The sequence below is a fragment of the Paralichthys olivaceus genome, chromosome 13 (assembly GCF_024713975.1).
Source record: "Paralichthys olivaceus isolate ysfri-2021 chromosome 13, ASM2471397v2, whole genome shotgun sequence".
NCBI lineage: Eukaryota > Metazoa > Chordata > Actinopteri > Pleuronectiformes > Paralichthyidae > Paralichthys > Paralichthys olivaceus.
In genome coordinates, this window is record NC_091105.1 from 24104759 (window position 1) to 24130726 (window position 25968).

At 40.4% G+C, this 25968-nt stretch overlaps 1 protein-coding gene across 1 annotated transcript; it reads right to left on the bottom strand.

Moving 5' to 3' along the window:
* Positions 1 to 11: 11 nt before the first annotated feature.
* Positions 12 to 24935, bottom strand: LOC109632138 (E3 ubiquitin-protein ligase RNF19A). The gene is made up of 10 exons (XM_020091266.2): positions 24687 to 24935; positions 10655 to 11665; positions 6897 to 7105; positions 6567 to 6711; positions 5619 to 5781; positions 4523 to 4637; positions 4132 to 4293; positions 3609 to 3822; positions 3326 to 3469; positions 12 to 2803 (listed from the first exon to the last, which is right to left on the bottom strand). The coding sequence occupies exons 2-10, from the start codon at positions 11380 to 11382 to the stop codon at positions 2014 to 2016; spliced, it is 2670 nt and encodes an 889-aa protein (XP_019946825.2). The 5' UTR covers positions 11383 to 11665; positions 24687 to 24935; the 3' UTR covers positions 12 to 2013.
* Between the last annotated feature and the right edge of the window lie 1033 nt (positions 24936 to 25968).

Here is a 25968-nt window from a genome sequence, read left to right on the forward strand (position 1 = left end):
AGGACAAAACATATATATCATTTTCTTTATTTTTCTGATATGCTTTTACACGCATATAGTAAAGCAAATTACCAAACAAATGTACAATTACCGTAAGCCATTCTGCACAAATTACAAATTATATCTGGCACTCATGTACAAATTAGGATCAAGAACAGGTTTTTGTTTTGATGAAGAATGAAAAACAGAACCAGGGTTGAAGAAGAAAATAACATATTGTATGGATTCAGGGAGGACTGCAGATTGTAGCCTTGTCCACCCAACCAAATTGAATGCTCATTCAGTAACAGACCAGGGTCAAAATACCATTCAGGCGGCTTTTACCTACCTGGTAGATGTTCACCTGATATAACTCAGTGGCCCCAATAGAGCCGACCACTGAGCTGTAATGACAGGCATCAGCAAAACACTCTGTAAGAGAGAAAAGTGCTGGAAACAGATTTTGACTTCAAGTCTGCTCAGCAGCACCGATTGTCAACAGGAATCACAGGAAAATCAGTAGGGAAGATAACCCGAAACAAAACTATGTATCCCTATCAACCTTGTGCATTGCAGAATATCAATGTAATAAGAAATAGAGATAACAGTGCAGGTGCCTTCGGCTGTCGTGCAGCCTCAGTTATTTGCGTAGCATTAGTGAAGCGTGTATGAAACAGCGTTCTGCATGTCGGTATAATCCCGGGTCTTGTCTTCATTCGTCTCCTGGTGTCAAGGATGCACCACACTGTGTTTACAGCTGACAAGTCAAAGGTATGAGATTTAACAAGAGCCTGAGTGCTGTCTTTGGTAGGCAATTGAAAAGTTTTCATTTACCATGTCTACCACAGTATGTTCTGTATGTAAATGCATACCCTCTACACAGACAGACATTCTGTGACCTACAATAAGTTGCTGTTTGGAGTCTTGAAGACACAGTGGAGAGAGAGAGAGAGAGAGAGACAAACAACACAAACAACTTCTTAAAGGCACCATGAGTTTACAAAGAAAGATATCGAAGCTCTCTCTTACTCAGTGAGGCGAGACCATCAGCTTGAATAAACCACCTTTGAAAAGTACAAAAAAAAAAATCATTTAAATTTGCAGAACTGACCAACCCATTGGTTAATGTTAATATAATATCTTGAAAACTGTGGCCTTCCAGAGACCTTCTCTCCAATCAACCCTCACGCACCCCCCAACATATCATCAAAAGCTTTTCACAGAACTAAACAAAGCCAGAGCTCCCAGAGTCATCTTAGCACTAAAAGCACATATGAGGGTTTTCAGGCTACAGGTCAAATCTCAGTGGATACCAGGCTGCCAAGCACCATTTCCCATAATGGGTCTACAGCCATCTGTGCATCCATCTAAAGATAACACTGGGTGTGTTACGGGTCCTTTTAGTGCTAAAATGTTTAATAATGTTGAGCTCAGGCCTTAAAATTATACATTTGATGTTTGATCTATCATCCAGGGGAGAAAGAAAGTTTAATAATAAATACAGACAGAAGCACAAAGGCTCCTCTGCATCTTATACATTTTGGAAAAAATAAAAAGAACTAGTGAGTCATATTGTCTGGTCCCTGTTGGAGTAAACCTGGAGAACTGAGACGTTAAGATTCCTGCATGGTGTTGCATCTGCATTAAAAAGCCAGCTTCAAATAGTTGCAAAACTGGCACAGTGGTTTTATCAACCTACACAGATCTAAATGAGTGTGCGGTCTTCTGTTACAAGTGGCGAGTTTTGAGCCACACAGAGAGAAACACCAGCATTCACAACCTTAACACTTCTCACGTGGCTGCACTTTGGTAACCTTCTAATACTTCCAGAGAGCCTTTCAACACTTAGTGGACACAGAGTTGTTATTACTAAAATGTTGGTTTTCATGAAGGACACAAATCCCAAAATAACATGTTCCCTTTACAAGGGAGTAACAGAAAATGCAGGCTGAAGTGTAAGCTGATTGTTAATTTAGTGGAGGACAGGATGTTGAATAAAAACAGCATCTGTGCAGCACTTAAGGTATTGAGATTTTAGATTTCAGTCTGTATACAGGAGCTCTTGGGCTGCTGTTGGGTTTGTTGCGGTCGGTGTTGGTTGTTGTTGTTGGTTTCTTTAAGCTGCTCTCCAGTTTTGCTGTCCAGCTCAGCCGGACAAACCAGGTTCACATTCTCTTCTGTGATGAAGCAGAGGGGCGAGAGCTCTGCACCGTGGCCCAGGGAAGAGGAGGTGGATGTGGGGGAGTGGGGGGTGATCACAGCTCCATGTTCCTGGGATGAGAATGATGAAGAAGTGGGGCAGGTCTCCAGACGGTCGTTCTCCACCTCAGGTAAGGGGCTGACGGTGGCAAAGCGCGTGTGGTAGTCGCCTCCACCGGAGCCGTGACTACAGGACGTCTTCATGCTTTCCAGATCGGAGCAACTGAACTCAGAGAAGTGGCTTGAGTGGGAGTCAGCCACCGAGGGCAGGCTGCCGCTCAGTGAAGGAGAGTCGAACTCGGAGGAGTTGGTGCTGCGCTGCTCCAGCAGCTGAGCATCCATGTCCTCCCGTGTCTCGTTGATCTTTGTGCCTCCGCAGCCTTTCTTGCGTAGCTTGCCTTTACTCTTTTTGCCCCCGCAGCTGGTGGAGGAGCAGCAAGAGGCTTCTTTGGCACACTTGGTGGAGGTTCCTTTGCCTTCTGAGGAGGTGCAGCCATTAGAGGGGCAGGTCCAGCCACAGCGGCCAACGTGGCTACCGTCATCAACACTGCTGCTGCCGCTGTGGTGCCGTCGTTTGCTGGGTTTGGATTCAATGTCAACCTGGACCTCCATACTGTTCCCATCTCTAGAAAAGTATGGAGACAAAAAGTAAGGTAATAAAAAACTGTTTGTGCGTGAGCGTGTACATCTTTGTACATGTCACGTGATTAAGCAATAAGCCCCAGAAAGCTGTCATACTTCTCAAGTGTGCAACTGCTGACATTTGCCAACATGCTTTATACTAAATACTTGCTAAGTAAATAACAAATGCTGGTTATGTTCAATGAAGGTTTTTGTTTCAATAACAATCACAGAAAAGAGAACACTATACACTGACACTCAGAGACAGGAGCTTTGTTAAAACATATTTTAGGGATAATGATTAAAACCCTGATCCTTCATCAATAGTGAAAACATTGGGTTCAAACCTGGTACTCTTTATAGAAAACATAATGGAAATGACACTATTGCATCACATACAAATAATGTTTGTACACCTACAATCTGTTTTAAAGGATTTCTGGTGGGACTCCAGCTTCACAGAACAACATCAGTGCTGCCAATGAACAGACTTTGAGCTATCAAATAAAAAGAGAATCATGCTCACCTGTCTAGGGGCATGTAGGTGTTGAGAATGGATCCAGCCATTGCTTTGGTGCTAGCATTGTCACTGATTGTACCCAGGCTGACGGTGCCAGATTCACCACTGAGACTGCAGCGTTCCTTCTGCACATCAGCCTGCACCTCCAGCCTGACAACATGTGAGGGGGGAGATTAATAATTATTATAATTAATAATCTGTGTGTGTGTGTGTGTGTGTGTGTGTGTGTGTGTGTGTGTGTGTGTGTATGTGTGTGGTGGGGGGGGGGCACATGTTTCTGTTTAAGCACCTGTTCAGGTAGTTGACCATAGCACTGCCTGATAGGCTGCCAGTGATGCTCGCTCCAGCCAAGGCCATGGTGGAGGCAGTCTCACTCAGGTTGTCCCTGATGGCGCCAAGACGGTCCATGTGGCTGCCACTGGCACTCAAGCTGCCCGTCAACCCCCCAACACTGCCCTCACCTATACTGGGGTTATTCCTTGTGTCTGCCACTGATGTAGTGTCTACAGAGACGATACAAGCATGAAATAACATTAGAAATAGACAAAAAGGGATAAAACTGTCATACGCTTTTGGTGAAAGTCCAAAATTCTGAACTTGTTGCACAAAAAGATGCACAAAAAAACATTGATTTTCAGTGAAATAAAAAATGCAAGACTAAATGACATTTGAGAAACTTGCAATAGATTTAATTTAAATCAGAACTCTGTAGTGAGCAAAAACCAAACTGTGATGTTTGCTGACTTGGACATGAGCACAAAAGGGGGATTTTGGATGTGTGGTCAGGGGTCTGTGGGGGTACTAAAGCTTACCAGTGGCAGCTGCCCCACTGCCAACATTCATGTCATTTTCATCATCAAATTCTATGCGAACTCCTTTGCCATTCCCAGCTGAGACGCCACAACCTCCGCTACGGCACAGAGAGATGGGCACCACACCATAGACATACGCTAGCATGATGGGAACGCCGATGCCTGAAGGGTGAAAAAGAGACAGGGAAAGATTAGACCATACTTCAACTTGACCATCCTTATGTGCAACTCTTGAGACATCCAACTGACTTTGGAAACAAACTTTTGCATAATGTGAACACCAAAGGCAAACAATATCAATAAAGATCTGCAGGTATGCAGAGAGTTACAGCAGAGGCAGAGACACAAGAGACACAGGAAGGAGCTCGCAGGGATTAGAGAACAGACTGACCGACGGTGACTGCAGCTACCACTGGTGACACAATGACGGAGAGCGTCACCCCACCAGCGATCACCAGGTTCCTCTTGTGGTTAGAAATATCTTTGCCTTCGTAGCGGTTATGGATCTGATGGACAAAAGGGGACAAAAAGTTCTCACAGCACGGACTCAAACAAACGGTTGTCATTAAACATCACATTAGAAGAATACTAGACCAGTTTAGAGTGAGTTACCAGTTCAACATTAGTCAGTTGTCTAGTAGCATCATATTATTAGGAAAGAATTATACATTTTCAGCTAGCTTTCCTCTAGATGATTGTGTGATGCTTTACTTACCATCCACAAAGACTGCAGGGTATGACATATGGCCATACAGCAAGAAAATGATCATGGCTTTGATGTTAACAGACTCAATACCACGTCTGAGCAGCTACGTTTGCTCACTGCATGTGGAATGCGGGTGATTCATAATCAGATGGTTCAGATGTGTCAGGTGATCACAACTGGATGTGCTCTGGATTAGTCAGGGGAAAAAGTTGGTTCTGCCTTCTTCTTGGCAGGCGTAGGAGGGGAATTCTGCAGTCCGAGTCTGAATGCTTTCATTTTATTGCAATGTCAAACTGTCATTAAACAGACCTACACTGATGAGTGATACAACATAAGTGTGTACACACAGACGCAACGGTTGGAAATGTCCTAAGCCAACTTTCATAGTCTGAGAAACAGGCGACAATCACTTTCAGTGTAACTGGTTAGTTAATAATTGATTTGTAGCACTTGTTTCTGGTCATTTTTATACCATAACTGATAATGGTGATATGTACGATGTTATGCAACACTGTAGAGTATATTTACCACTAAAAACATATTGCTGGAATTCTGTGTAAGGTGAATTCCACAACAAGGGAACTATTCAAATGATTAAAATGCAACATTGAGAATGAAGCCCAGTGTTTTATAATAATCCATCCAGCTCAATACAGTCAAGTGTAAGGTAAAGGTAAATCTTAGCAGTGACCGAATGAGTCAATGTTCAATCATTTAGTGAAAATTATGAGCAGTGGAACTTGAATATACTAATAAAAACACTGTGCCTATTGAGCCTCACCTTCCTTCCCACATAAACAGGGATGCCGATAATCATGGCAGGAATAGCAATGCCAGCGATGAGTGCGATGCCGACAGGGGCCCCCACAAGTGTTCCCAGTTGCCACAGGATCTTCTTCTTCCTGCTCCATGGCTTCTTTCCCCAGAAAGTACAACCTGATGGACTGAAAGAGAAAAAGAAAATACATTTATATTACTCTGTCATATATTAGTGTTCATACTGTAATGGGACTTCAGCTTTTACATTCTCTATCACACAACTGACAGAAAAAATATTCTCCAGATGTTGACGTAAGATCTTCAGTGTGCTGACTTGCTTCTGATTGATTTAATATATTTTATTGTAATTTAGCCAGGCAGATCAGAAACTCTTTGAAGAGTAACAATGACTTTACAAGATGCTGTAAACTCCCACAAATCAAAATCACACACAATCTTACAACAGCAAATAGTTTGTAGTTTAGTTTTTATTGGCCTGGGCATAATTCGAATGACAGTGATGACATTGTACAAGGTCATTTCCACTGTGCTTTTAGCCTTAATATCCATTGATATCTTCCTATGAGGTACATTCAGAGACCCTCAGACACACCATTGTGTGGCTATGGCCTCTAGCTTAGCCACTTCCTGTGGACCTTTAGGCTAAAAACACAGTGGAAATGAACTCGTTTTGAGTCGAATATGAATGTTGGGGCTCTCAGACACTTGGATGACACCACACGAGTAGTATGGAGGCATGTTTTTTCTGTTGTTTGATCATGTCTAAAGAACTTACCATCGACTTAAATTATATTGGATTCTGCTGCAACAAAAGTGTTTTGTGGACTCAAACACTTCACCCACCACTCCATCACCATAGTTGTTAGTAGATAATGAGTGAATTTTCATTTTTCTGTGAACTATCCCTTTAAGAAAGCTATGTGATGCGTGTATGTGTGGACTTACTGACCTCAGGTAGTGCAGGTCTGAGATTTCCTTCATACAGAGCCAACAGAACTCACAGCCGCAAACGGCACAGGTCATGTGGTTACAGCTTCCGTCATTCATCTTGATGATGTAAGCAGCACAACGTGGACATGGCTTGATGTCATCAGCTGAGAGACAGGATGAATGTTCATAATGTAAATTCGAATGACTACATACTTACTGTACAATGCCACTGCTAGCAGCATCTAGTCAATCGCAACTAAAATGTCATCAAGTGGTGTGTGTGTGTGTGTGTGTGTGTGTGTGTGTGTGTGTGTGTGTGTGTGTGTGTGTGTGTGTGTAGGCAGCTAACCTGCAGCTCCACTCTCTTGACTATAGCTGAGGGAGGATGAGCGGACGGTCCTCAGGTGCAGGCTTTGGGCTCTCTGCTGCCGTGCTGCATCACAGGTTTGGTTGGGATGCCACAGCTGCTTACAGTGGTAACAGAACTCAGTACCACAGCCCTCCCTGCCGCACGTGATCTTAGGACAGCTGGCACAGCCGAAGGCTATCACTGCATATCTAGTAGAGGAAAAACAACATATGTAGACCCACACACATAATTGTATCAAATGTTTTTCGAATGTTTTTCAGTTATTCAATAGTTTGCTTCCAGTTTTCAATAGAACAAGATCGTTTAAAAGGTGTTGACCTCAGATTTAAAATTATAAAAAGCTTTGCCTTCCGGCTCAGCTCCATCTTCACTGACATCACACCAAATTGTCTTTTCAAGATAACTCCCATAGAGTTGATACTGTAAACAACTAAGTCATTCTCTCTCCAGTCACAAGTGGTCACAGGAAACACACGCAGAAATGCATTCTAATACCAGGTGTGAAGTGACGTAATTGTGATTGGATTGCTCAGGATTGATGTCAGTAACAGGTTTGAACAGGGCCCCAGAGACTCCCAGACTCATTAAATAAGGAAGACTCAAACACAGCTGCAATTAGCTTGGGGGATGGTGGGTATTTCAACACCTTCATAGGACCGGCTCCAAATTCACCATTTGATAGTACAAGATCTGAGTGCTCTGGAGAGAACTGCCCCCGAAATTGATGACTGCCTGACAAGAGAGCACACTCTGGAATTCTCCAACTCTGCACTGTATTACATGGAACAATAAACACAATATATTGTTTCAAAATAAAAAGTTGGAAAAGAACGAAGAGCTATGTAGCACAGCAAAGGCCATATGTTAATGTGAGACTAAGCTTCAACTTAATGGCATGATGAAGTGTTTGGAGTGCCTGTTCGCTTGGTCTGTAGCAATGCTCAGGAGCCCACTTCAGAATTATTCCTTGTCATTAGTTAGCCCTCCTCAAATATAAATGTTCTGCTTGCTGGTCTCATTGTGGACAGTTAGATTTACTTCTTTGAGAGTCTCTTACTCTCAAAGGTTACTTTAACCAGGTTAAGTTACTCCCACCATGCACCCTGGAGTGCAGGAAATCTATCCAAGCAACAAAAGATCTGAGAGCAAGAGACAGTTTGAGCATAAGCACAGCAAATGTAAGCACAAGCATAGGGGATATTTGAGTGGAAGTGCAGGGTTTTGAGTGAAAGCAATACAAGATCCAGATGTGAAATCAGTCCTCAAATAAAAAGACTACGCTCTTGAATAACGATAGGAAAAAAAAAAACATTGACCAGTACTACACTGTGCAGGCTTGGCACTGAAGACTCTACAACAGTGATCACCAACCTTTTTAAGCCCAAGATCCCTGACCTTGGCCTTTGTGAAAGGCAAGATCTACCTGTTGAATCGCTGGGAGAAAAACATAGGCTAGATTGAACTTCCAACTTCAGGCCTTTTATTTAGGCCAGTTGTATTTGAATTACATGAAATGATTTGGTCAAACTTTCAAATTGATGCAACCAAGAAAACAATGTAACTAGCATATCAAACAGGCCATAGCTGTCTTGCTTTAAGATTTTCATTAATTCATTTGATTCCAACACAAAAAAGGCATGTGGCCTATTTTCCATTTGTATAAGTAAATCATTTTGTCCATAGAAGAGAAGGAAAAAAAATCACACTTGCAGTGAGTAGATCATATGAAGTGCCATTGTTAACTGTAAAGGTTTGTCCACGGAAGTTTCATGCAAGTTAGTGTTTACCATTAGCATTTTAGAAAGTATAATTGTAATGTGCATGAACAAAATTCAAAGTCTTAAATTAAGCTAAGTGCAGTTCTATGTCCCATCTTATGCAGCCTCACTTTTCACAATGCCATCAGAATGCACCACTGTTACTCACTCTGCTGTGGCTGAATACTATCTGAGTCCTTTGAGGTTTGGCTCATAGCTACAGACAGACAGCCAGTGTGAGGCAGTCTGTGAGGTGTCTGTCAGTAAGCTGGCTCCTGTACTTTGATTTGAATATTTTCATCTTTGAAAAACGCCATTTCACAGAGGTAAGTGGATCCACAGTAGACCCTCACTCAGTGCACATGCAGTGAAAAGAGGAAGTGTCTCTCTGCTGACAAGTCCCCAAAACCATCTTCATGTCAACTGCACTTGGCAAAGCAAGTACTTGCTGGAATTTGTCTGCTCCCTGTTCTATAATCAATGGACAGGAGTGGGTTTGAGACGAATGCATCAATATCTTCCATCATGAAGTGGAAGTGGATTGAACTCTGCTGCCACTTTGTCCACGTGAGCACAGTTCTGCTCAGGGAGAAAAGCATCCTTGCACCAAAGGCTTAAAAGGACAAACTCTGATTTTAGCCTTTACTGTATCAAGGTGGCCCCACCTGGCCCCCCTTAGCAGTGCCACTGCACTGAGGTGCATTATTCTGCAGGTCAACAGGTGACTTTGCTCCTCTGATTTTTATAAAAACCTGCTGAATTCATATTTATGATCCTGGATAAAATCTGCCTCTCTTCTTCTGCAACAATGAGGTTGCGTCATAATCTGTGGAAAGAACTTCTGTCTGCAGGAGTGTGTGTGTCTGCAGGAGTGTGTGTGTCTGCTCTTCTCTGTTAATCTTCACACAAACTGATAATCACATGTATTTAGTAATTAGTAATTAAATACGGGGGTAGAGGTAATAATGGTTATAATTATGCAGCTGCAGAACATCACTAAAACAACGAACGGAATGGAAAACATAAATCGATTATGTTCTGTCACTGCATCGATGCTGTTGTCCAAGTCCGCATCGCGATGCATCAAGAATCGAGAAATTTCCACAACTCTAGTTGTTCTCTTTGTTTTTGAAGTTGTTGAAAACAGTATCTGCAGTAATGGTCATTGCTTCCTTGAATAAATCGCCATCTGTAAAAGGCTTCTTGTCTTTAGCCAAAAAGTGATGAAATGATGCTTCAGTAGCAGCCTTATTTTGAGTAGGAGGTTTTGTGAAAAGTGATTGATGAGACTTAAACTTGAAGATTTTAGCTCTTCAACTTTCCTAGCACAAATTGCGGTCTTTGATGGGTGGCGGTCTTTGATTTTCTGATGGTTGGTACTTGGTGCCGCTCAAGATTTCTTCATTTAGACAGTGCTTGTTTTTGGTGGCACAACATACATACACACTTCACCAAGGTAAAAATAAATATCACACAATCATATCTACTGGATTCAGAATAGGAAGAAAGGACAGAGCAGAGGAAAGACACTGTAGATTTCTCAGAACCCACACCAACCTGTTGCTGCACAAGAAACACACACTTGCTGCATTGACTGACAAACAAAGATGTGAGAGGAAGCAAGGCAGTAGCTGATAAAAACATTGTGTACTGCAGTGGTACAGCCAATAAACAGCCAATCAACATAAATTGTATCTCAGTATATCTGAGAAGAAATAGTCTGATAAGTTGCAAATGCTACCGTCAAGTTTTGTTTTCCATTTTTGACACATGGTCCTGTGATCCCATATGAAAAAAGATTAAAAATGTACCTGGAGATATTCCCTTCTAAAGTTTTGAAAAAAACATTTTAACAAGTTACAACTGTCAATCAAAACATTAGTGAGGTACTGATGGTCTGCTGCTCCTAATTATGGTGACCCTCACGAATGACATTACAACCAAACATTGTATAGAACACTTGTGTATTTGTATGCTTACCCACAGTCCGGTGCAGGGCACCAGCGGCAGTCAGGGTCAGCCACCAGCCACCTCCTCAGCATGAACTCCTCATATTTCTCCATGAGTGCCCGATCACTCAATATCATGCGGATGTCATGCGGGTTGAAGCGCTCTGAGCACTCTGGGCAGCTGATGTTGACCCGTGACTCTGAGATCTCAATACGCAGGTACTGGCGCAGGCAGTCGATGCAGGAGCGGTGGTGACAGGTCATGATGTCAGGGAAGTTCTCCCTTGAGTGGCGCAGAAGGCACAGCGGGCACTCCAGTAGCTCTGCTCCGACCCCACCCCCTACCCTGGAGGAGGAAGAAGAGGAGGAGGAGGTAGAGGAAGAAGGCCCAGAGGCAGATGAGGTGGTGGCAGCAGCAGCAGCAACAGCAGCAGAGGCAGCTCCGGTCCCAGCAACATAGAGGAAGGCAGAGTTCTTCTCATTACACATCTCAGAGTGGATGCTCTCGATGCTGGCGATGCCATCCACCCCTCCAAGGCTACCAGGTCCAGGTTGCTGGAGCTCTCTGGACCTCTGGCGTCCTGATTTGGGCTCCCTTCCTCGTCGTCTGAAAAGAGACGTCAAAGAGAGGCGCCTTTTCTTAGGGGCCTTTTTCACAGACGGCAGGGAGATGGAGGAAGCAGTGGATTGCAGGTCCCGGTCTGAACCCATCACCCCACCACTACGACCACTCATCAGCTGGTGCTTCTGTAGGCTCATCTCTCCTGAGGGAGGGGAAGGATGTGCCAGTGGGGAGCCAGGATTAGGTAGCCTGTCCCTCACATGTCCAGGGAAGTCTGGGAGAGGGATGGGGCTTGGGGAAGGGGTAAGGTGGTGGATGAGGGAGGGGGAAGATGGGCCAGGGTGGGGAGAAAGGGCTCCAGAGGGCCCGTCTGTGTTTAAGACATGATGGCTTCGCCTAATCAACCTCGTGGTCACATCTAATAGCCGGATTTTGGCGGAGGGGTGGGGGTCACCCGTTGTGAAACTAATGCAACAGAACCTGGAGAGAGGAAGACAAGCAAAGTGTGAAAAAGATATGTTAATATATGATATAAATTTCAATAATTCAGAAAGGCACTGTCATTTTTTTTGTTGGACACATGGGCATTCTTCAAAGTTAAAATTAAGCAATATTAAAAGTGTCAAAACAAAACAAAAAAATCAATATTTCATAGCTGGACACTGAGGAGAGAAGAGGATAAATCAAATCTTCTGCTGTTGGCAGCCATTAGGTACACCACTGTATCAAGAATAGTCTTTAGCTGAGTTAATAATGGCCTATCACACTTGAGGAGCATTACACATTAATTATGGACTTTTTTTTTTTTTTTTTTTAAATATGAAGCATCATCTTAATTTAATTTTGATAAACAACTGTGATCAGGAACATTGATCATCTTGTAACAAGTTTACGATGCAAGATCTAAAATAAATATTAGCGTTTATTAATGTCATAGATAGTTTTATGCATTTATTTCTCTGAGAAAGGAAGTCACAGCAGAAATAACAATTGCAAAGCCAGATTAGGTTAATCATATTAAAATGGACAACAATAAATAGCTTGCGTCAACTTGAATACCTGTCTCAAATTTTTTTGCTTAAGAAGGTAAGTAAAGCTAGTTGATCACACTTTCAGTTGAATAAGCAGCAACATACATTATGTTTATTGTTAAGGGGAAATGTCGCAAAAATGACACTTACTGTACATAAAGTTCTGCAGCAATAATTAAGTGTACCGTCATTTTAATTTCCAGTATTACACAACATAGTTCCCTGTAATCTCCATGTCTGTGTTTATGTGTCTAGTTTACTGATGAGTGTACTTCGCACATTTGAGAGGGTGAGACAAACAAAGGGAGAAAGGGGAAGACTGTGAACAAAAACATTACAATGCTGCAGAGGCAAAAGAAACTCAAGACAAATCAACAGCAGATATTTTAGATAAGGACACATTTTGCATTGACTGCTCAAATGTACCAGGAGTACCAAGAGTAAATAACAAATTATGCACAATAACCAGTTATTCCAGAGCTGAGCAAGACATTGCTATATGCATTTGTGAGAAGTGCCCTCACATGCAAAAAATAAATAAGATCAAATATACATTTCTGGACAGACTGTGTAATTTCCTCCTGTATCATAATCTATAATTTTATATTGCTCATGAGCCAATAATATCAGCACTCTTGTTTCTTTCCAAGAAACTGTTAGTCATAGTCTGCTACTCATAAAATGCAGCATTGCTACAGGATAAAGGGGCAAATAATCTGAGTACGTAGAGAAATAAAGAAAAAGGTTTGGGATTTATCATAAGCAAGTAGTTCAGTCTCCTTAATTTCTGATATTTGTCACTCAACTCAGTGCTAATTCACTTATATAGCTGCTGCGCTAAGGACTGAATAACGTACTTTTAGAGCTTATAAATATGGCCAAAATAATCACTATAAGCGGTTGATTACAATTAACGAATTGTGTAGTTTTGAACGTCAATTTGTTTAAAATGACGCTAAAATTTACACACTGACAGAATTTGTAGGTTGGATAATGTATGGAGAGCCGGAGAATATGGCGGGTGCCCTCACTTTGGCTAGATTCGGTTGGCAGTGCGCAGCGTGAATGATAGAGACACGGAGGGGAGCAATAAATTACTGATAGAGCTGATAAAAAACGTAAACGATTTTTTTACAGTTCAAACAAAATTGAACAGTGTTAGTGGATTACTTGATCACAGTAAATAATGCTTGTAAATAAATTCAGTACAACAAACACACATTCGCTTCCTCTCACCCATAGTGTTTTTTTACTTTTAGAAGTGTGCATCTTCACCAGCCTCACGACTTGATTATGATTCAGCAGTCAACGATACGATTCAAGACGATGCATCTTGATGCATTTAAATGTATCACATCCACAATTTTCTATATTACTGCACATGGCTGCTTTGTCATCAATTATTAATATCAGTCAGACAAACATGAACTCCATTTTTATTTAGAAAGTGCTTTAAAAAGTATTATAGACTGTTACTGTTATTACAATTGTGCAAAATAAGTTACAAAATAAGGTTATCAATTCAAAGATCAGACTACAATAGAAAGTCTATGACAGTGGTTGATGTTTTAACATATCTCATAAACCAAGCGAATCAACAAACACAAAGTAAACTGTCAGTCCTGTACGTTTCCTAATAACTTGTGATCGGGGATGGTGTTTATTTTTAAATTACAAGGTCAAAGGGGGAATGAGGAATGAGGAGGAGTCAGACTCTGACAGACTCCGACACACAGGATGACCAGACCTTTAATAAGCGTCTGACCTGATCCTGAAGCAGCGCTGGTTATAATTATGCAGTGGCGGGACATCGCTACAACAATGAACGTAGTGGAAAACAATAATTGATTATGTTTAGTCTCTGCATCGATGCAGAGTCACCCAAGTCTGCATCGCGATGCATCTAAGAATCGAGAAATGTATTTACTATGGGGGTTATTTGGACAATAAATAATGGAAACAATCATTTTAGTGTCAAAATGTACTATTAGTACACAAACTTCAACATCAAACTTATTTTAAAGGTTTTATAAATATGTTCAATTATTTACTGAAAAACTGAACATTTCAGTACTCACTGCTGCTTTCAGACATGCACTGACCTCCTGAGATCCTCTGCAGTTTCTCTGGAGGACATGCATGTGTGAACACAAATATCAAGAGCCTCCAGAGTATCTGCAGATTTTCCCTGCCTTGCACCTTTGTATTAAGTCTGCAGAAAGTCTGCAGAAGTCGATGTGAGAACACACCAGGAGGTCTTCCGCTGGATTTACTGTTGGCAAGTGGGGCAGGGGGTGGATGATGAATTAAACACGTGACAGACGCAAAAATAAAAAAAAAGTGAAAAAGTGGTGTCACACACATAGAAGACCGACAAAGATGTCCAGAGAGTTTGTGGTGATAAGAGCCGACACTGTTGTTGATGTGCTGTAAAGAAATCATGTGATTTCCGCAGCTTAATTAATACGTTACATCCTACCTCTGTCTGCTGCACCACCCCTCAATGGAATCTTGAAGAGGATTTGTTGCTGTTGTGAACACGTCTGAGCAGAGAACCCCCCTCTGCTTTGTGCACGTTTGATAGTAAAAGTGCAGAAAAAGTCCAGATCCAGTTATCCAGAATTCCACAGGACATGACTGAACACGGCTTAAGTTTTGAGCACTTCTTGTAACCTTGAGTGAAATTTCAGTTGAAGTTTTTTTGCTGCTCTTTTGCTGTAAAACTAAAAACCAGTAAGAAATTGCTTTCATCTGGAATTAATGAAATCCTTTATCACCTTTGCCCTCAATTAAAAAGTTGTTTCCTACCATATGCTTTCCAATATCTTATTTCCTGCGAGTGTGCTACACCCACATAAAACCAGTCCATGATGGTTATTGAAACTTCAGAAACAGCTTCATTCTCACTTTTGAAAACAAATAAATAAATAAAACAGCCTCAGTTTATTTCTTCTTTTCTTTCTTTGCATTCTTCTTTTCCACATCCTTCCCACAAATATGCAGTACAGTGTTGATTGGCTATTTATTTGTGCCCAAAACCGATTATTATAACCACAGAAGGTTTTATGGAACAAAACATGTGTGTTGTGGGGAAGCAGTCAAATACTTATCTAGGCTTAGGTCATAGGCGAGATCACAATCAGCCCTTGTTAATTGTCTTTCTTTTAAAGAAAGAAGAGTTTTTCACTGTTCTTGTTATTTTTCTGTGTTGCCTCACAACAAATTATACCTTGGATAAGTTTAAAGGCCCTGCAGGTTTATAATCTTACTGTAGTATCATACAGGGTATTCAAATGGTTCTGAGAAGTTTCTCACCATTAAACCATGTGATGATGCTACTGCTTAAATGAAGACACTTGCAAGAAAATGTAGATGTTAATTGCTCAGAAAGTGCAAATATAAATGCACTTCATAGAATCTTAAATGTTGTCGCTAATAGAACATGTATTGAAGGACAGGCAGAACTGTTGTCCTGCTAGACATACCACTACAATGACCACACAAATCAGACAAAAAGTTAAAATCATCAATTCAAAGACAGGCTCTATGACGCAAGTTGGACTTGGGTATATCTAATGAGTAGTATGAGTCTGCATGACACAGTCTGCTTTGTGTGTGTTCTTGCATCAGAACAACAACTGAGAAAGCAAATAGAAAGATGAGAGCTGGTAGATGTACCAAATCGTGCCATGGGGAGTTTATTTGGCATTCCAGAGAGAGAAAACATCCATTACTGACCTCAGCTGACATACTGTAGCCTGGGAGAGTAAGACTTTCACATAATGAGAACTACGCTTCCTCAAAATTTTTTCATGTTCTCCCCCTAGAATTTCTCCATAACTCCATGAATATGGAAAAATATTCAGCTCAGTGACATATGGTGGCATGACAAAGTAAAAGAACCACTTCGAATCATCTAATCTTTCTCATAATAATGACAATGATATTAATAACAATACTAACAAAATACACTCACCATAATCAAGGGAAAATCAATCACTAATTAATTTATAAATATCATTCGCACTGCTCCAATCGTATCAAGCCAAACCAAGCATGCTGCACCATATACCAGGACTCCATATTCTGTTGTTTATACCCAGACTGCTCTGAAGAAAGATTTAACTCATTTAGAAAAGTATTGATCATTATGTGATGATCAGTGTTTATATTGGGGCATCATTTCAAACAAACCATCATTTAAACTGTAGAGAGTCACAGATTTATTGCAGTTCAAGCAGTCTTTTGCAATGTGTTGATATCACGAGGACGATACATTTTAGACAGAATCATTACAAAGAAAATCCACCATTTGGATTGGAGAGAAAGGAAGAACAGTCCAACTATCCCTCCTGAACATTGTACAGATCTGATCCCAGCTACCAGAAACAGGTCAATGCTGCCAAAGGAGGTTCCACAAGTTATTATTTCCAAGGTCTCACTTATTTTTTCCATTAGAAATGTCAATGTTTTATGAGGGTGTTCATTTAAGACAAAAGACATTGTAATTTTATTTGTCTATGCTAGGGATGTCGTGATCAACCGATTTTACGATAACTGCGGTTTGATAATGTCAAGATTTCATAACCGTAAGAATTGTAAAAACTATGATATTTAACTATGGTGTCCCACCTTGCTCCCAAAACAGAAAAACTTCCATCAATGACCCTTCAGAATAAATGTCCCACACAGATAAACTGCTAATGATGACAGGAAACACAAATTCACTGACCAACCTCAATACCAACCACAATAAGGCAACTAAATAAAATAGCTTACACAAAGTACTAAACTTCATATTGTTGATGATAATAATAAATATTTTAGTTCATTAGCTATATTATTAGCTATATATTTGCTACATATTGTTTGTTCTGTGTCTTTTTCCTTCTATAGTATAAGTAATCATGAAAATCGTGAAACCGTGATATTTCCTCTGACAATAATCGTGGCACCAAAGTTTCATATTGTAACATCACTAGACTATACTTGTGACTCAGATGAATGTCAGAAGACATTTTACTTAATTAATGCAGAAAATCAAGTAAGTGCCAAAGGCCCATATGGTTTTTATTACCCTGTCTAAACAAAGATACAGCCTTAAGCAGGTTTAACTTTGGTCTAAGCAACAGTACATACCCATAAAGGTTTCCTTAAGCAAAAGCATAATGGTGACAGTGCATCTCAAATCAATTGATGATGTTCCCAGGTGCATCACAAGGTGATGTATTTGCTAAAATATGCTTCCAGATTACCGTTGCAGTGTATACCGATACTATAAAAGTATCACGATACCCAGCCATTAAAAGCGTAATTATTCCTAATAAGTATCAGTACTTTGTGAATGACGCCCAGAGCACAGTATTTCCTTGTATAAAAGTAGTCCTATGTACTTAAAAAATTGACAAGAGACCCACTGCTCCGCAGCCGCTGTTCAGATAAGGCGATAGTGTTTGAATGAGAGCCGTATATATCCTGTATGTGCAATGCTTTGATTTCACTCCATCCAGGCGTGCCTACAGTGCCTCCCTTGAGACGTGCAGGTTCTTTTCTGTCACTGTGGCAGCTGTCACAAAAACATCTATAATAAGACTTTACGTTGTTAAAGTTAACAAGTTATGATCTTGATCTTTACAATAATCCAAATTATATATAGCCTAATGCTATAAAATGTAGATTACTTATCTCGATAATTGTTTTCGTATCCGTCAATATATATCACAATATAAATAAAATCCCTATTTTTGTCATTTCTGCTTCAGATGGTGAAAAAGATTAGCAGTATTACCTGTCTTTGTGGGAACATGTTTTCGACACAATTTGCAGTACACACTACTCTGCTTCTTGTCAGACTTTAAATAGTACTAATAACACTACCGGATTCTTCTGACCCTTCTTTTCAACAATGTCCTCACCTTTTGAGCCTTGGGCTGTGTCGCTGGGGTGTCTTTTTCGGTTACGCTGTCACTCAAGTTTTCATAAACACTTTTTGTCGTCATGTTGTCGCTGTTCCTGTTTGGTCTGTGTGAGTTCTATTGACATATCCACCGTGTCTTATATTTCTATCGAGGAAAAGTTATTTCGCTTTTTTATCTATGTCTTTTTATCGCGCAGCCCCAGTACTGAAATGAAAAAGTATATTTTACAGATCAAACAATGCAGTAAATATGTACATTTGCATGTTTATATTTTACCTTAAAAATGTTATTTTCTTTATTCAGTTCTATATAATTGGGTGCATTTCAGTTTTTTTATTTATAGTTATTTATCATAAAGTTTAAGGTTAAACAGTAAAATATCAGCCTCTATAAAATTTGTCATTTAAAAAAAATGATATATCAGCAAATGTATTGATATTTAAATTATTTGACTCCCTTATATTGGTATTGGCATCAGCCCTCCCCCCCAAAACCACCTCAAGTATGTAGTCTTTATTTTGATTGTGACTATTAATACAAACAATTTAAAACTGTTTACCAGCACCTTTTGTTTGTAGGAGTAGAGAAAAGAGAGGACCACCCTGTGTGACTCAGCAGTGCAGGAGAATGCTTGTCATTTCACTGAGTTAATTGATGAGGGAATATACCAGGTTTAAAGTTAGCCAGCACAGAATCACTAGTCAACTGTATAATACTCTATAAATGGTAAGCAGTGTGTGTGTGTGCAGGGTTACATGTGAGTGAGGCAAGTAAATCACAAACAGACTGCAAGGTCTCTTTAGCAACTGTCTAGCATGGTATGATGCCATGGTACAGTGTAAAATTAGTTAACCTACTATATTTCAGATAGTATTAACACATACAAAAGTAACGCAAATAAAGGACATAGATACAGAAGGAGATAGAGATGCAACTAGGAATAAACAAGACACAATAGACTCAAAGATGGACTGATAGATGAAAAGATGTACAGAGAGGGAGACAACAGTGATGAAAGGCACACAGACAAATGTGACCAGTGAAACATGCAGCAGCTTAGTCAGTGTAGTCAGTCAGTCAGTATCACTTCAGCAGCATTCCTGACCTGCCTGTCTCCTGTGTAATGTTGCCTCTATGCACATTCCTGGGCCTCTATGGAGCTGGGGACAGCCACTGCATTAGTGAAGCTTCCACTGCATCATGTGCAGACAGAGGACAACTGCCTGACAGGCAAGCTGATCAGCTATTGACTGTTGTGGGATGAAAGTCAAACAGTGTACCGTCCTTCTCACCAAAGTGTGGAGCAAGCAGAAACCTTTGCGCTAGTGTGGTCAGTGTAGACTTTCAAAACATATCAGTGTTATTAACTGAATATCTCCTTCTTTAGGGCTGGGCAATAAAATGATAGCGATAATTATCGCGGTATAACTATTCCTGGATAGAAATTTAAGACACGATATAATATCGAGAAAATGAACAGCCGATGATAATGAGCACAGCGCCAAACCAATCATGTGGCTGGAATAGAGTTACACCTCAAAAGAGCAGCAGCACATGTGCTAATGTTTGGGCTCCTGCAGAGAGGTGAACAACTCTGCATTGATGCAGAGACTGAACATTGTCATGTTTTCCACTACGTTCATAGTTTCAGCGGGTTTCCATCGGTGAATAATTATAACCAACGGCGCTGCTCCAGGAACAGACAGATGCTCATTAAAAGTCCAGTCATCCTGTGTCAGAGTCTCCTGTCAGAGCTTCCTCCTTACTACCCCTCTGACCGGCGCTCATTCTAATAGTTTGAGATCAGTGATGGTGTTTATTGTTAGACACATGTACAGGATTGACGTTTACTTTGTGTTTGTTTGATCCTCTAGAGTTTACGAGACACGTGTTTAAACCTGGTAAAGAACACGAGACGTAACGTGACACGCACAGTCAGGACATCAGGGTTAAAGGGACCGGAACGATCCGGAGTCATGATCTGACATCATTGATAACTAAAAGCGTGATTAGGAACACACACACACAGAAACACACTCCTGCATACAGACGTTCTTGCCGCAGATTATGATGTAACACTGTGTTTTAACTTCTTTGTTGCAGAAGAAGCGACGCCCCTTTTATTCAGGAACATAAATATGAATTCAGTAGGTTTTTATAAAGATCAGTTCTAAGTGTGAGTGTTAGAAAACATCAGAGCAGCAGAGTCATTTGTTGACCTGCAGAGTAATGCGCCTCAGTGCAGTGGCGCTGATTTAAGATATGATAAAATAAAAAATTAGTCCACCAGGAGAATGCAGTTGTTACAGCAGCAGGCACATCTGAATGAGGCTGAAAAGAGCATATAGATATATAAAAAGGCAATAGAATAAGAAAAATAACAATTAAAAAAAAAAATTCTGAGTATGTACATTACATACACCATTTGTTTATACGAAATGTTAAAAGTAAAGTGCAGTGGCACAGGATGATTGTACAGGCAAGTAAAATCTATTCTGTGTATTAAAGAAAACATCTGTACATAAAAATAACACTGTACATAAACACAAATGTACAAAAAAGTTGTTTTCTGGTTTTTCCATACCCCCTAATCCTTCTTTTTCATGGAATGAATATAAAAAATATTAAGTATTCAATGTAGAAGAGAATAATAAAGCATGTATTTCAAGCAATCAAAAACTTGGCCATGCATTATGTTTTGGATCTGACCCTTTAAAATATAAAGAATTAAAAACAGCAAACACAACAGCAGTGTTAACAGGGAAGACAATGCTGTACAAAGCGAGACAAGGCAGGCCAATAGGGGGAAGACAAGGAAAGGTTTCCAACCCCAACAATATCAGTACAGTCTCCAGCTGCCCCCTCTTCCCACACTTCCCCTCTTTCCTCCCTTGCTTTACTCAAGAAGGGAGGAAATGAGGTAAGCTTCCTAGCATTTCTGCTCAGCTGAGAGAGCCAACAGCTCAGGAAAAGGGTGTGAAAACAAATGAAACGAATTGGTAAATTTGGAGAATGTGATGACGTGAAAAAAGAGACAAAGAAACGATTTAAGTATGTATACTGAAGGTTTGGTGATATCATGAAGATGAACACTTGAGCATCTGTCACTTGACCAGTGTAAGAGCCGAGCTGTGGCCACACTATATTTGGTAGGTTAGGGAATATGGCAAAAAATATTATTACAATGAGATTGATCAATATCCTTAATTAATGGTATATATTTATGTTTATATTAATTGAATTATTTATCAATAATTTAATCACCTCTGCAATTTATCAGGTAAAACATTTATGGCCATTAGGTTCACGTATGGCTGTGTTGAGCAGTTAGACCACAAGTTAGTAGTTGTGGCAAATTATACAGTGCATCCGGGAAATTTTCATACCCTTTTAAGTTTTCCACATTTTGTTATAGACAGACTACTCTTAAAATGGATTCAATTCACTTTTTTGTCCTCATAAATCTACACATAATACTTCACAATGACAAAGCAAAAAATGGTTTTTGGAGTGTTGTGTAAATTTATTAAAAATAAGAGGGAAATATTGCATTTACATAAGTATTCAGACCATTTGTTATGACACTTGCAACTGAGCTTTGGTGCTTCTATCCATGTCCTCCTGTGCCTAACTGAATTCATTGGACATAATTAGGAAAGGCACACACCAGTCTATATAAGGTCTCACAGTCGATGGTATATGTCAGAGTGAAAGCCAAGCCATGAGGTCAAAAGAATTGTCTGTAGACCTTGTGTAAAGACACATGTATGGGGAAGGATACAAGAAAATTTCTCTCTCTCTCACACACACACACACACACACACACACACACACACACACACACACACACACACACACACACACACACACACACACACACACACACACACACACACACACACACACACACACACACACACACACACACACACACAATTAACCATTATAAATGTAGCCGAGAGTTTAATTCACCTATACTGAGAGGTAATAGTAAAATAAGGAAATGAAAAATGTGGCTAGAACCAGGACAGTTTACCTGTTTACTTTATCACAACTAGTCAACACCTTGTTCCCAAAACAGAACAACTTCCGTCGGTGACCCTTCACAATAAAGGTCGCATACCTAAAGGAAACTAAATAAAATAGCTTAACTTAAATTACTTTTAAATAGCTAAAGGTTACACTTCAAAAACTAACTGGATATTGTTGATGATAATAATACATATTTAGGTCATTAGCTACATATTCGCTATAAATTTTTCGTTCTATAGGATCAATAATCGTGAATCTGTGATATTTTCTCTGACAATAATCGTGGACAGCAGTGTATATTCCGCCAAAAATCAGGCCCTGGATGAGCTGCATGTGGTTGACATGCTCGACAGTACAGAGACCTCATGGCAGGAGGCTGCGTTTATTGTGGCCAGAGATTTCAACAACACCAAGCTGAGGAAGGTCCTGCCAAGATACTATCAACACATCAGCTGTCCTACGCAAGGTGAGAACACTCGACCATGTTTACACTGCTTTCCGGGATGCAGATAAGGCCCTCCATCGCCCCTTTCGGCAAATCAGATCACGTCTCACTTTGCTGCTGCCTTCCTATACGCAGAAACTCAAACATGACTTGGACCATTCAGTGGTGGTCTGACCAATCAGATTCGGCTCTACGTGACTGCTTCAGCACCAGTGATGTGTGTTTCAGGACACAACATTAACACATACACAGACGTGGTCATCTGCTACATTAGCGAATACATCGATGACGTCATAGCAAGGATTACTGTACAGACATTCCGGAACCAAAGCCCTGGATTAATGGTGACATCCATGCCAAACTCAAAGGTCCAGGTACATGCTCCGGGGTTCTATTAGCAATGCCAAGAAACAGTACAGGGACAAAAGAGACAAAGTGGAGTCTCACTACCAGGGCTCCAACACTAGGGACATGTGGGCAGGAATAAAAACCATCACATACTACAAAAAGAAGACCTGTGGTGTCTGCATCTCTCCCAGATTAAGTGAATGACTTTAATTCTCACTTTGAGAGCAACTCCTTGTTGTTGAGGTACAAGAGGCCCAGGAGGACCACTGCCCATCTGTAATATCCAGGGCAGATGTGTGGAGATCACTTAAACAGATTAACACACGCAACGCACCTGGACCTGAGTTCTCAAGGTATGTTCAGATCAGCTGGCAGATGTGCTCAGAGACATTTTCAACCTGTCACTGCTCCAGTCTGTAGTCTCCACACGCTTCAAGGAGACCATCATTGTCCCTGTTCTGAAGAAACCCAAAACCTTTTGCCTGAACGACCACCGCCCAGTAGCACTCACCTCCCGCATCATGAAGTGCTTTGAGCAGTTAGTCAAATCCTTCATCACCTCCTCCCTCCCTGACTCACTGGACCCACTGCAGTTTGCCTATAGGCCAAATAGGTCAGCTGCAGATGCCATCTCCCTCACACTACACACTGCCCACCTGGACCAGAGGGACACATATGTGAGAATTAATTGACTACAGTTCAGCTTTCAATACCATCCTGAAACTCATCACCAAGCCCAGAGACCTTGGACTCAACACCCACCTCCAGGCTCAGAGACATCTTCAACCCACAGGCCATAAGACTTTTAAACTCCTCCAATGTGCCGTAGGACTGTCATTCCTCCAAACTTTGCACAACCCAATCAATATTACTTACATTCATTCATTCATTCATTCTGGCCGATCATGTTGACCCAAGGACCATGGCAGTCCTTCTACTGCTTGAAGTTATCAGTTGTAAATTCAAAGCAAATGATGATGTTTAGTCAAATCCTCATATCCATGTGTGTTTTTAATTGATTACATTGAGCAGTGGGCTCCATCTAAATCTGGAAGCTTTCACAAGAAGCAAACTCAAACCAACTCAGACTGACTTTCTTAAACACAATTATTAGTATAGCAAAAAGAACAAGAAGAAACATTAAGCACTCAGCTAAATCTTAAACATTTCTCAAGTCTATCACTGACACATAGCCCCGTTTTACATCAATGTTGGCATTCACAACGTCACAAAACCCTGTCAAATCTCTGCTTTTTCCTCTGGCTGCTGGCTGTTTTATGGTGTCATGGCAGTCACTAGCAAACCAGCCCTGCTGCCCAAGTTGGACACACTGCTGAAATACTTAGGTGGTTTGATGCTTGGTAAAAAAACTCAGCGTGTCTACATACAAAAAGTATACCGAGTCAAATACTCTTAATTATTAGGTATGATTCAAAATGTTCTGATAGTACCAGACGTGACGTTTCACATTGCTATCTGACTTCTTCAAAAACGTTAGACTGATAGCTAGGTTAGCTTCATAGTTTATTGTGTTAAATGCCACTTTACGTCACCTCATAATTTACCACTATCAGATACACGTGACGGGGCACATGACATTAGCTATATGTAGTTACGTTGCATTGGTCTTAGCTTGGCTTGGTATCTAGAATGCCAACCAGCTAACTACCAAAGAGCGAGTGTTAGCGGCTGGCTAGCAAGGTTAGCTACAAACGATGAGAACGTACCGTCTGTTGCTGGTGACACTTGTTCCGAAGACAGCAACAAAGAAGAAAGGACTCGTTGTGCTTTCCAAAGACGAGTTTCAGCTCAGCAGTGACTTGTTCCGCTGCAGTGCCGTGAATTATGTCCTCTGTGCCACTAACACTTATTTTCCTCAGTCTTAGGTCCCACCTATCTGTTCCGTTCCGTTCCGTTCCGAGCGACAACAGCTCCTCTGGAGCTTGCTCTGTTGTTCACTATTCTCGTTGTAGCTCACAAATTCAAATGGTATCGCGAGATTTACACCAACGCTGCATGGGCCTTGAAGGTCTTGTCAGATTTGTTCTGAGCTGACATGTCACCTGCAGAGCATAAATAATAATATCACTTATTATTATCCATGCTATTGTTGTTGTTTTATTATGAGCCATCATATGCCGGTGCTCCAATTCCCTGCTCAAATGAACACTCGCTAAATAACAGGTGTTGACAAAGATACTTAAACAATACAGGGATCTTTCACACATTTGTATTCCATTCATTTTAGAGTTAGCATAACATTTTTAATATAAAAGTAGTGTACAGTTAGATTTCATAGTAGAAGCATTTGAAGATGGCTGGGACTTTGTAAATGTATCCTTGAATGAAAAATCTAGTTCAAATGAGCAAATTAGGCCATTAGGTTTTCAAAAACATGAAACTGTTGGGATTTGTAGCAGGCATTGATTCAAGATTCAATATTCAAGATTCAAGATGTTTATTTGTCATATACACAATAATAGACACAGCAATTTATTATTGGGTAATGAAATTCTTACTTTGCAACTGCCCGACCAAACAACTGTGCTTACAACTATAAAAAGAAAAGCAGAAGAAAATATATATAAAATGTGAAATTTGTTTTAATTTCACTCGTTGTTTTTCTCCTTTCACTTTCATTTTTATTTCTGGATGGAACTGGTTATTCGAAGTACTTCCTTGTCATGTCTGTATATTGTTGATAAGATGAAAAATATTTTAAATTTTTTTATTTCTACGACTCTAGACTCTTCATATGGCATTGATATTTGAGTATTTAAGATTGGAATCAGTCGTATTTACAACAGAAAACACAGTAAGGGTATATTATATAATATATATAAATACAGAGATTTAGCATATCCCTGTTTGTATATAATAAGTCCATTACACATCAGCCCAACACCCCTGTGATCCCTGAGAAAAAGTTGCAGCTTTTTTAATATGATGAGTTCAGTTCCTCCATATAAGATATAAATTGAGTTGGATTATTGAGTAAACAAAGTCTAG

Coding starts and splice junctions, on each gene's coding strand:
- LOC109632138 (XM_020091266.2), bottom strand. CDS start 11,382: ATGAGCCTACAGAAGCACCAGCTGATGAGTGGTCGTAGTGGTGGGGTG. Junction 4,294..4,522: donor GGTAGCTGCAGTCACCGTCG/GTCAGTCTGTTC, acceptor TTCACCCTTCAG/GCATCGGCGTTCCCATCATG. Junction 2,804..3,325: donor ACCTACATGCCCCTAGACAG/GTGAGCATGATT, acceptor ATACTTTTCTAG/AGATGGGAACAGTATGGAGG.